Genomic DNA, 12,689 nt, shown 5'->3' with positions numbered 1-12,689 from the left:
AAAGGAAAATTCATTGGCTTGAAAGCCTATTATATAGTCCAAAACACTCACTTGTGGTAAGGAATTTCATTCATCCAAATCACCATCAAAATAAAAGTTATATTGGCTACAAATGTGGAATTTGCTTATTTAGTATTTTAGCTCCAAATTAGAACAAATAGAATCTTAAATTTCACAAAGGAAATTAAGGAAACCATCTTCCAAGTGAGAAAAAAAGCAAATTTTTGTAGTTGAAGTCTCTAAAACATGTTTTCATCTGTTTCAACATAATGAGAAGACAAATATCCATGTTAGAAGATTTTCTGTAATGTTTGAATGTGAATGCAAAATGAAAGAAGAAAAAAGTTATGTTTATTAGCTTGACATCAAAATTTAAATTTTGACATCAAAATTTAAAATATCACTTATACCATCAATAAAAAATGAGTTTCAAAATTCCCTGACAAAGGCTTCTTGTGTGAAAGTCGGGTTAATGTACTTCACGCCAAACTTGGCCGAAGAAACATGAAGTCATTTGATTACTTCTCAGTTAGTATTTAAATGCTAAACTCCTGCTTACCAAGTTTGACCCCAAAGTCTTAGAAAATCACCAAATTCCATCAGGGTCATATATGTATAATGAGTCATGCAATTATTATGCATGAACACTTCTGTAACCTATGTAAATAGAAACTCAGAAAGATCTCTGGTTCTGGAGCAAAACAGTATAAATAACAATAATAAAATAAGCTTCACGTATTGGCTTTTTGAGGGAATGCCACTTTCAGATGGACTGAATATGCTAAAAGCATCCCATTTCTTCAGGAGGCAAACCCCCAAATGGGTGTAAGTGGGAAGGAATGATGGGCATACACTGAAACTATACAAACAGAAGAGAAAATAGCCTCCTACCACCACTGGTAGTAAATCAGCCTACCTGAATCCAACAATTGGACATTCTTTACAGATGTTGCATTTGGCCTGATGTTTTGCAGTCTCAGCTGCTGCCACTCGATGTAGAACCGGCAGCCAAACCATGGACTGTGGTTCCAGATGCATCCAGTCTACAAACTCTTTCACACTTATCTCTGGCTTGTTGTTATTCTGGTGAAGAAACAAAAATGTTAAAAGTGAAGAAAATGTCTTCATTTAAATTGCAACAGGTGTTGTTGCTTCAAAATCTTCTGAAAATCTGTATAAAAGTAAAAACAGAGTTTATATAACTCTTTCTAGGTCAGTTAAATCACTAAATATTTAAGGTTCTTCAAGGAAAAAAAAATTCTAAAATTTAAAAAGAGAAAAAGAAGAAATTGTCATTACGAAGAAGAAAAAAAATCCCAATACCTTAATAGACTTAGATTTAAAAAACAAAACCAAAACCCACACAGCTCTAGGTACTCTTCACATAGATATTTTAAAACTATAAAACTCATTCATCTAAAACAGTAAACATTTGAGAAAGTAAAGACTCACTAAAAAAAAAAAAAAAAAAAGACTCACTGATAACTTCCTAAACTTGAAGGCCATTATAAATGCCAATAAAAACTGTTATCTCTTTGTCCTGCTCCAGTCCTGTTACATCCTAGCAGGAGCACATTACGATGAATATACTTTGCAGGATTTCCAAATGTATCAACGATAAATTGTATGAAATGTCTTGGTCTCTCTTTAAATCTTAATACTAAGTAATTTTCACTTGTGCAAAGTTAAATTCATACCAATGTCCTTCTCCTGCTGTTGTCAAGGTCATTCTATGAACCAGAACATATGAGAATCATATTTAGAATTTTCACTTGGTATTTTTTGTATCTCTAAAACAAGAAAAAGGGCCATTATAAAATGTAATAAACCATAACATCAATTCTTCTTAAAGAGATGGTGTGTGTGAGCATTTTTCTCCTCAGCAATGATAAATCACTAGACATGCCTTGGCAAAATATCTGTAGGCTTGTACTTTATGCATACTTATAACATCGGTAGAAGCATTTCTAAAATGCTTTTCTATACGGTAAGCATCAAAAAAGAGACTAACGTGCTTTTCCAGTTTAATATCAGTAACTTAGATCAGTATAAAACTTGTGTACATCATTCTCCTTTTGTACATATGTTCTCAAAGAAAAGAGTACAATTTCAATAACATCTTTAATTTACATTTAAAAAAAATCTTGCCTACAAGGAGATCAGGGCATTTTTATTCATTTATTTAGCAAACATCTATTAAGTAGCTATGATGTCCAAGGCACTGTACATAGGGATACAATAGTAAAAAGAAAGAAACAGCCCTTGTTCATGGAGCTTAGGTTTATGTAAAAGAAAAAAACCACTAAACAAGTAATTATATAATTCAGTATGTTTTTATTATCAATTTTAATGAGCATGATAAGAAGGCAGAGGAGATTCAGGTGAATATAGTAGGGACACATAACCTCATCTGAAGGAGTCAGTGAAGGATTTTCAGCAGATGTGAGATTTAAGGGAAGATCTAAAGAATGAATAAGGATTAGCAATGTCAAGGGAGTTTGTGGGTGGAGGGTAAGAAAGAACATTCTAAACAGAGGGCACATGTCCAAAGGCACTAGGGCCGGAATGAAGGAACAGCACGGCTGGAAAGCTCAAGGGGACCAGTGGTACAAGATGAGGCTGCGGCAAAAGTAGGGCCAAATCATAGCAATCTAATGGCACATGTTAAAGATTTGAGGTTTTAACCCTTGAGGAACAGTAAGTCTCCTTGAGGTGGCTGCTGTTCCTTGAATCAAATGTGCCTTAAGAAATAAAATAAACTTACTGGGATGGTACCAGCGTCTTCCACCACCTGGTTCCAGCCCAAGTCCCCTGTTCCATTTCTCAGAATATCCTCAATACCATTCCCCACACATTCTATACACCAGTGATCCTTCATGAACGTTTACCTGTTGGAAGCAGCTGCGAACACTGGGTTCAATATTACTGCCCCCAAAAGCTGCTACTTCCCCCAGTTGCCGAGGGATCTGGATGGCATCATGAAGTAACAGGCCAAGCTGTCTCTGGTCACACATTTCTGTGGGCCCAGCCACTTCCTGAAAGAGATCTACAAGGAGGAGAGGCAAGAGGTTAACCTCCATCTGCCTATTCTGGAATTTTAAGTAAAATATACCTTTGGTTATGTGGAATGAACGACGTAGATTTAAAAAAAAACTTATGGGGACGTGAATTACATTAGTTGTCGCCTGAATTCCGACAACCTTAACATTCTGCATATTTGTAATCAGGAACTGGTTAACTACATGTTTCCTAAAACGATCTACTGCAGTATGTAAATACATATAAACAGACCAATAAATACAAATTTCCTTTTTAAATGGTCCAGTGTATGCATGTGGGTTCATTCAGTGGTCTCTATAAGGTTCCCTTCTGATTGAAAAAGACAGACAGCTAAAAAGAAGCTTTCTTTATGACTTGTTAAAGGAATGAATGTATCTTAAGTAGCAAATTTTAAAAGATTTGTTTATCAATTTTTTGTATTCACTCCTAAATTCAATATTCATTGAATATATATATTTTAATTTCTTTTAAAGATTTCTATACTCAAATCTATTTTGCATAAGAAACATTAAACAGTATAAGGAGGTGTCTTTAATTTTAGGGGTTATTTTTTTAGGCCCAATCAGTCTCTCGTTCCTTATTAGCGATAAAAATTATTTTTTTACATCATTTCATGTAATAAAATACATTAATTCAAATGTAAAGGACTTAATGAAAACTCATGCATACTTTCACACAGTTCTTAGGCTTTTCTATTCATTAAAAAAAAGATGTTTTAAAAGTTTTTTGATTCAGTAAAATAAAAACTCTTTTCTTCCTTCTAGAATTGGCTTATCTTCTTTTCATCACTTGCAGTATTTTGAAGATGAAAATTATTACCATATTTCCAGCAACAAAGCTAACATATTCAAATAAGTTACTTTTGGAGTAGGGAGAAATTTCATGTAAAAACAATTCACTTCATTATAGAAACTAATACTTTTTGGAAAGAAATTTCCAAGTTCTAAAAATTCAAAATCACACAAATTCTAAATGGTTTTCATGTGAAGTTTTCCAAGAAAAAAAGAATGGGGAGTAAATATTTATTGGATCCTAAAAACCATTTTCAAACAATACCTGATAAATGAATATCAGATCAAAAGGTATCATTCCCTTTTTTTTTAAGGAAATAAGGCTAGATCTAACACTGTCAACTTTCAAATGACTAAACCAAGCTCAGTGATACTGACACAGTAATTATAATGAAATATGACTTTAATTATAAGCATACATTGGGAAAGCAAATTCAATAAAAATACATTTAATTTTTATTATCATTTGTTCTCTAAGATGGTTAGAGTTCTACTTGCTTCTTTTCATTTGTCAAAAATAAGACTATCATAGCCAGAAAGTATTTATCCAGGATTCTTATTATGATTCTCATTGTAAACCCGTTCCTGAGAAGAGGCCTCCTAAGTCAATACAAAGTTGATGCATATGAATAATAATAATCTGTAGAGAGAAGCGCACATATTCAGCAACATCAAGCATGCCCAGCTTTCCTCTTTTGAGGAAGATAGCTATACTACTATGCCACTATTTACGTAAAACTACACACGAAACATAAGAGAAAAGACTCCTTAACATTCTGACATATTTCTGAATTCTTCTGAAAGTTCACATGTTGATGTTACAGTCAGATACGAAAAGGAGTATCATGATGTGTGGATGGATCAGAGGAATGTTCCAATCTAAAACCCAAGTTCCAATAAGTAATCACAGAAGAGATGCAAAAGGCCATTCAAAAGGATCTTTGTAAATGTGTTGCTGATGAGGCAAGGAAGCCACTGAGTTACCAGCAGGAAGGCCAGTGTGTTGTTAGAACCTAATAAAGGGACATGCTCAAAAAGGCACGAAGAGAAAAGAAGGTGTCACCGGGGTAAAGACACTGACAAGCCATTGCAAAATCAGCGTTCAGCTGGATACCAACTGATCCAGAATAGCACCTCTGCCATTGAGTTTGGAGAGCAAAGTGTCTTGAATATTAATTCCGACAAAGAAAGTAATAATGAGGAAGTGTTCTGATACTATTAGGGAAATCAAAAGTGGAATCAGAGTTGCTAAGGACCTCAAAGTAAAAAGAAAAACAAAACCCCAGAATATTTCCAGAGTCTCAGTACTCTGAGGAAAGATTTAAAGATTTCAACCCAAAGATTTCTTATTTAATTAAGTTCTAAATGGCATACTTCATGGATTAAATTAAATATCAGAAATTTTCATTGCAGGGCTTCTGCTTCCCCTGCTATAATCTGAAAGTTCAATGTGGAATTTATACAGAGTATTGTTTCCCGACATTTGTAGAAAGAGTGTCCACCGTAGCACGAGTGTATGAGTACATGTATGCTGAAATACCTCTTCATCTGAAAAATTATATGCTTCAGAAGTACGTGTGAAGGTATGTGTGTAGATAAAAGACATTTTTTTGTATATTGCATAGAATTTGGTTTTTGCTCTAAAACTATAGCCATCATGTTGTAACTCTTTCTTCTGGCCTCAGATTACTCCAATAATCAGCTTGAAAAACACAGGCAGGAGGCATCGTTGATCTAGAAAAACAGATCACTCTTGCATTTTAATAAGATTCATGATAAACTTTGAGGTTGGATTTGCACTCTTTTCAGAGTAAGCTGAGCACCGTAACATAATTGTTACTTTCAGAGAACCCTAAATTCTTTTAGGAACACATGAAAACCCCAAATCACAGTTGATTTTTTTTAAAGTCCTTTTCTAATTTGAAACACTGATGTTTTCATTAACATTTTTCTTTCCCACTCATTATAGAAATAACTTTTTTGCTTTGAAAATTATATCTTTTGACAATTATAATGCTGAAGACAATTTAAATTCTAGATAAAGTGCCACCAGGCAGAAGCCTGTGCAAAGCTTTTTTCTGCATATGGCTTACTAGGTTCTGACTCCATCAAGGCACCTCGCCTTCTGATCCTACAATCAGCTTTTCGTTTCATTTTCGCTGACATTCTTGTCAAACTATCTAAAAAAAACAGGCCACCACGATCTAGCCCTGGAATTCAAAAACAAATTGCTTCACAGTCATCCCAGAAAATAAAAGTATTTTAAAATGTATATATGTTCACAGAAGATGAAGAACCTAAAATTTATAGGACCTGGGATCAAATATTTTCCTGGTTATGGTACCTCTCTATTCATGAAATATCCCTCTCCCTCTCCCTCGAAGGTATGGATAGATCTGTACAGAATCATATGAGGCTATGCATGGCAGGATCAATTTACTCACATTTTATGGATAAAATTAAATCAAAAAAATTTACAGTAATTAAGAGTTTGGAGACATAGCAGCAATTGCTACCATTTATTCAACAACTGCTATCTCTAGGTATTTTTCACATATGATCTCTAGTTGCTTTCAAAGCAAGAATTAGTAGCTTCATTCTTTGTTGAAGAAAATTCACTAAATTTCAGCTCCCTGGAATGTGAAATGGGAATCTTATTACTACCTCTTAGCTGTCGGTATTCAGTGGAATCGTGTAACCTGCCCAGAGTCATCCAGCAGCCACTAAGTGGTAGAGCTGAGATTCGAAGGCAGGTCTCCCTGGCTCCCGAACCTGTCCCTTTTCAAATGTCAAGATGCCCTTCATTAACTGACAGCTCAAAGGTCACCACTGATTTATTTGGTGAATAAGAACAAATATAACGAGACTAAAAAATATATCACTTTATTTTCTTATACTACAAAATATAATTATTTGTCTCACTGTGACTATAACAGTTCTAGTCCATGCTGATTTTCTTAAGCACTGGAAATATACGGAAATAGAAAAGGTTTGGGCTTTAGAGTCAGAAATATCTATGATCTAATTCTAGCCCCACGATTCACGGTCTCTACAGCCTTGACTAGATTTCTAACCTATCCCAAGAATTATTTTTTTCAGCTGGAAAATGGAAATCACAATGCCTACATTATGGGGCAATTATGAATTAAATGAGATACAATCTGCAGTCAGTTCTTACTCCATCAATGCACCTCACATCTTGATCCTATAATCAGCTTTCCATTTCACACAAATTCACATCACTTTGCACTGACACCCTTTGTCTAGACTCGTACATGTATGATCGAGGTTAAAAAAAAAAAGAGCTATTATTACTAGCAAATCATATAAAGTAAGTCTCTAATAAGTTGTTATTATCATTATTATTACTAAAAACATTATTGGTATAAGAAAGGTCTTACATACATCTGTATTTTTCTTCTAAGAGACCTTTGGAGAGAGAGATCAACCCAATCTTCAGACTCTGCACTCTTATTTTTCCAGTCCGACCCCTGAAATTATAAGAATCTCAGTGTGTTAGATGCATTTAAAACTGTATACAGTTTGCTAATTATTTCTGAATATCTATTTCCTTGAGGCTAAATGGAAAAAAAATTGCATCTTAAAAATGCAACTTTCTGGGCTTCCCTGGTGGCGCAGTGGTTGAGAGTCCACCTGCCGATGCAGGGGACACGGGTTCGTGCCCTGGTCCAGGAAGATCCCACATGCCGCAGAGCGGCTAGGCCCATAAGCCATGGCCGCTGAGCCAGCATGTCCGGAGCCTGTGCTCCGCAACGAGAGAGACCACGACAGTGAGAGGCCCACATAACGCAAAAAAAAAAAAAAAAAAAAAAAAAAAAATGCAACTTTCTTTTCACTTTTATTAATTAATGTTAAACCCATACCGTAAGTTCATGACATATTTTAATAGTATATTTGACTTAGTCTGGAAGAATATACAGCCTGAAGTCACTTTATGTACAACATATGAACTTGGAAGAACAAAAGAAAGTAAAATGAAAATGCTAATTATAAAGCTAAAATATTTCATTTTTATAAACACTATGAATTAAAATCTGTTAATAATTATAAATGCAAGATTCAAACTAATAGCTAGAGATATATATAATATGCATGTGACAATACAGCAAGAAAGGTATAATGATATATCTAAAAACAGATGTAAGAAAACTGACTGGAAAATTAACTATATGTTGAGGGCTATAACTTGTTGAATACTTAAAAACTTCTCGTCTTCATTGATTTTGATCTCTGTCAATGCAGTTTCTATAAATTACTACTGCAATTATAATAGTCAATGATCTTAAATACACAGGTGTGCAATATTTATTTGGGAAAGTATCAAATTATAATTAAATACAAAATTTATTAATTAATTAACACTAGAAAATAGCTTCATATTATGCCAATGAGAGACCATTTCAATTTCACTTATAATTTGACTGGAAGAATAATTTTATCTTTAAAAGCATAGAGTTATATTTACTCTGTCTTTTATCAAAGAATAAATGAGTTGTTTACCAAATGTCACACTGTACTAGATCCTGGGGCTGGGGAAAGGGAAATGCAGAAGCTACAAAAATTAATCCATGATCCTTGCTATGAAATAACACAGTCCAGAAAAAAGTCAAGATATAAAGATTTCTATCTTTATTATTTCATATAAACAGGATCAGTTTTCAGTTTGTTTTTACTGTTAATTTTCTTATGATATGTTTTCAGTACACACAAGTACAACACATTCAAAACCTATAACTAAATGTTTACATAATTACATGAATACTTAAAATTTAGTAATTCATACTATTTAAAAACATATAAATATTTGTACCATGTAACTTTAATTTTAAGCATCCTTATTGTCAAACTGTATTTAAGTCTGGCTCGTTGATATTTTTACTATTACTACTAATTGATATCTTTCATTCTCAAATTATAAATACTCAAGTTTCTGTAAACATACAATGACATATAAAGTATGAAATAAATAAAATAGGAAAACATGCTTAGAGATTGGTAAAATGTATTTTCAAAATAGTCCCTCAGGGCTTCCCTGGTGGCACAGTGGTTGACAGTCCGCCTGCCGATGCAGGGGACGCGGGTTCGTGCCCCGGTCCGGGAAGATCCCCCATGCCGCGGAGCGGCTGGGCCCGTGAGCCATGGCCGCTGAGCCTGTGCGTCCAGAGCCTGTGCTCCGCAACGGGAGAGGCCACAACAGTGAGAGGCCCGCGTACCGCAAAAAAAAAAAAAAAAGTCCCTCAATAGCCTAGAGTTTATAATCTATACTAAATCATACCCAACAAACATATTGAACCCTTGCTATGTATGTGTACAACATTCAGAATTGACCTATAAAATAACTAATACTTAAATTTTAAAATAAATATAGCCATTATAAGCAGAAACCTAAAGTTTATATACTCGTTTCAGTTTCCCACAATTATAGAAATACTAGTTCCAAATTAACCTTAAACTGAGCCATGCTATGAAGTGTGTTTCTATTTCATATTTTTTAGGTGTTTCCTAATTATCACACGAAAATAGACTATATCTGTTTTCTTCCCTCCAAAAATCAGGAAATTTTATTCTCTGTACACAATCAGACAATAGACTTGAAGAAAATAACAAAAGGCTGTGCAAATAGACTAGTACATGACTGTGGCTAACGACAAAGTAATCCCTTAAGGGAAAAAAAGATCAAACTGGTACGTTTTGGAGGCTGATCTCCAGTCATTGGTGACAACACCAGAAGGGAACATCATCAGGAAGACTACTGAAAATGTCAACCGTCCATTCATGGCATCACCAATGACGATAAAGGCTTACTGTGATCCCAGCATTGTTCTATGTTCCACAAGACCAAGAGAAAAGTGTTAGGACATGATTCCTACCCATGACTAGCTGGAGAGGTGAGACAAGGAAACAACTAGAGAATCATAAGAAAATATTAGACCAATCTTACGCATGGAAATAAACGAGATAATTGTAGCTGACTAGTCATTAATGATTGGTGGTTCGTCTGAGTAGTTATTAGTCTCACAACATTTGACAGAGAAGGTAAGTCTAAAATCAGACACTGAAGGCACGACACAGCTGGACTGTCCTGACGAGGAGAAAGTAGATTATCATAGGAAAAGCCCGGACAAGGGGACAGAGGAAGCGGATGTGAGCACCAGAGGCAGGATTCATCAGGTACAGCGAGAACTTGCATCAAGAGTAAACGGTTGATAAAGTTGTCCAGGTTATATGGAGCCAGAGGATAGAGGGCTTTGACGTTAAATAAGATATCAGAATTTGAAAGGTAACAGGGAGTCAATGAAATTTACTGTGAGTGACATAACACAATATTTAAGTATTTGATTCCCTGATAGTTTTCATAAGTAACTCCTGAAATTAATTCAACCAGAAAGATAGGTACCTTATAAATAAAATTATATCCGCCTTGGAATAGTGGGAAAAATGACTTAACACTGTATCAAATGAGGTTAATATTCTCTGCAGGGACAAAAATATTTAAACCAAGAAATCCAGACTACTGATTTAAATCTTGATTAAACAAATTTAATTTCCACTAAATTTAGAAGGAAGATTGTGGAATTAAGACTTTTTAGCCCAGGAAGATGAGGACTGAGAGAGGTTGTGAACTCATAAATGGAATCAGTTTTATCTTCATAGTTTATAAAGTCCTTTCTATATATATATTAGTTCATTTGCCCTTCACAATCACTTGTGTACGTGAAGCAGAGCAGATATTTTTATCTCAATTTTTCAGATGAGAAATTGAGATGACAAAAGTTAAGCAGCTGTCAAGTTTTAAAGCAAACCAGAACCAAAAATTTGGATTCTTGTCCTCTACAACAGAAGAAAATAGACTCTTTTTTCAGACAATTCAGAATATTAGGAGTTGGGTACATGTTAAAAGCTGAAAGAAACAGTAAACAATATAATTTATAAAGTACTATCTTTCTTAGATATGGCAGTATGGTAGGAATAATCAAGTGATTATCAAAAAAGCTGAATATAGTTCCATATCTACTACTAATATGCAGTAGGTGGCTGTGGATAAACTGTCTTATCTCACTTGGTCAGTTTCTCAATCAGTAAAATGAGGAGGGCAGAATGGAAGATCCTCAAAGTCCTTCTGCTTCTAGAATTCTAGGATCTCCTGTGTGTGCATCACTCGTTATTTCAAGAGCTGGCTGAATATATTTCAAGGGCTGAAAATACCAGGTCTGGCTGCAACCAAAGCAGTGTAGTAAAAAATACTGCACAAAGTAATGCAGTAAAAAATATATGGTTAATAGATGAATGTCAGATTAACTGAATGAATGGATGGGTTAGATCATGGTACCATTTCCAAGGTTCAGAGACTTCTTAGGGGTCCATAACGTCCTGGTGCATTGGATGGAGTAGATCAAAATTCCATCAGATTCTCAAAGGAAACTAATGACTTGAAAACAGTTAATAACTCTTGTTTGGATAAAGGAATAAGTCTTAGTTGCTAGAGAAATTTAGGTAATCAACTCTGGCCATCTGAGACTACCATCATATGAGTAACTATACTTTTTCCTTAGGTTAATTCATGATATTCCTCTCCAAGGTGGAAAACTCGACTGAATGGACACTGTTCTAACCTAGCATGGTCTTTGCTATATTTCTTTGGCATGGAAGGGAGATAAATCCTAAAAGCTTTTTGTCCTTTGAAAAGGAAAATTTCAACATACTGTCTTCCTAAAAATAAGAAACAATATCTCTGTGTTGCGTTTCTCATGTGTTCACATTTGACGGTAGAAAGTGAAAATATGCCAACATTTAACTCCCTAGAATATGACTTACGATGTTTCACATACTGCTTCCTTCCCAACTAAGTGGCACTATTCCCTTTGGGCTGTCCAGTGAAAACAGCATATATATGCGTTATGGGCTGAGTTACATCCACCTAAAATTCATGTGTTGAAGTCCTAACTCCCAGTACCTCAGGATGCAACTATATGTGGAGAAAGTCTTTAAATAGGTAATTAAGTTGAAATGAAGTCATGAGGGTGGCGACTAATCCAATATGACTGGTGTTCTTATAGAACATTAGGACACAGACACACACAGAAGAAAGACCATGTGGGAACACAGGGAGAGGACAGCCATCTATAAGCCAAGGAGAGAGGCCTCAGAAGAAACCAACCCTGCTGACATCTTGACTTTGGACTTCCAGTCTCCAGGACTATGAGAAATAAATTTCTGTTGTTTAAGCCAACTAGTCTGTGATACTTTGTTAAGGCAGCCCAAGTAGAGTGTTAGAGCCACAGATAATGCCGAAGCAGGGTGATTTAACATCTTCTCCAGTTCTTCCCTAAAACACGTCTCAAAATACACACCTCTGGCTCTACCATACTCCACAGAGCTTAATGAAGTCCTTAACTAAGTATCCCATGACTTTAGCATTCTTCCTGGGACATAAAATTAAGTTATAGGCTTTGTAGTTAAAACACCTAATTGACTAGTTATTTTAGTGAATTTACTATAGAAAATGTCTCTTAGAGGTTTAAAAAATTGAAGATCAACTTAACAGTGAATTAATGTTAACAGTCATATTTTACCCTAGGAGTATAAAAATTTGCATTAAAATGAAATGTACTGAAAGATATCCCACAGGGAGGTAGTAAAGCCCACATTCATCATGGTAACAGAGATCCATGCTATCTGTTCTTCAGTGAGTTTATTAAGAGCCTCAAGCACACAATGGCTATTTGATTATTTTTAAAAAAGACATTGTTATGATATTTGTCAGTATTGAAAGATAAAAGATTTTTCTAATCAAAAGAATAAATTAAATTTTAATTA

General features: G+C 34.7%; 1 protein-coding gene across 12 annotated transcripts in view; it reads right to left on the bottom strand.

The window, feature by feature from the left end:
* UTRN (utrophin) overlaps positions 1 to 12,689 on the bottom strand; it is a 497,402-nt gene that overhangs the window by 51,597 nt on the left and 433,116 nt on the right. For all 12 annotated transcript variants that reach the window (XM_019951537.3, XM_019951539.3, XM_033867812.2 and 9 more), the window contains 3 exons: positions 7,257 to 7,342; positions 2,889 to 3,046; positions 917 to 1,083 (listed from right to left, as the gene is read on the bottom strand). In XM_019951537.3, coding sequence (XP_019807096.2) covers positions 917 to 1,083; positions 2,889 to 3,046; positions 7,257 to 7,342 — 411 coding nt within the window. The remainder of the gene's footprint in view (positions 1 to 916; positions 1,084 to 2,888; positions 3,047 to 7,256; positions 7,343 to 12,689) is intronic.

Source organism: Tursiops truncatus, chromosome 12 (assembly GCF_011762595.2).
Source record: "Tursiops truncatus isolate mTurTru1 chromosome 12, mTurTru1.mat.Y, whole genome shotgun sequence".
Taxonomy (NCBI): Eukaryota; Metazoa; Chordata; class Mammalia; order Artiodactyla; family Delphinidae; genus Tursiops; species Tursiops truncatus.
The sequence above is the reverse complement of the archived record's forward strand: the minus strand, read 5'-3'. Positions and strand labels throughout refer to the sequence as shown.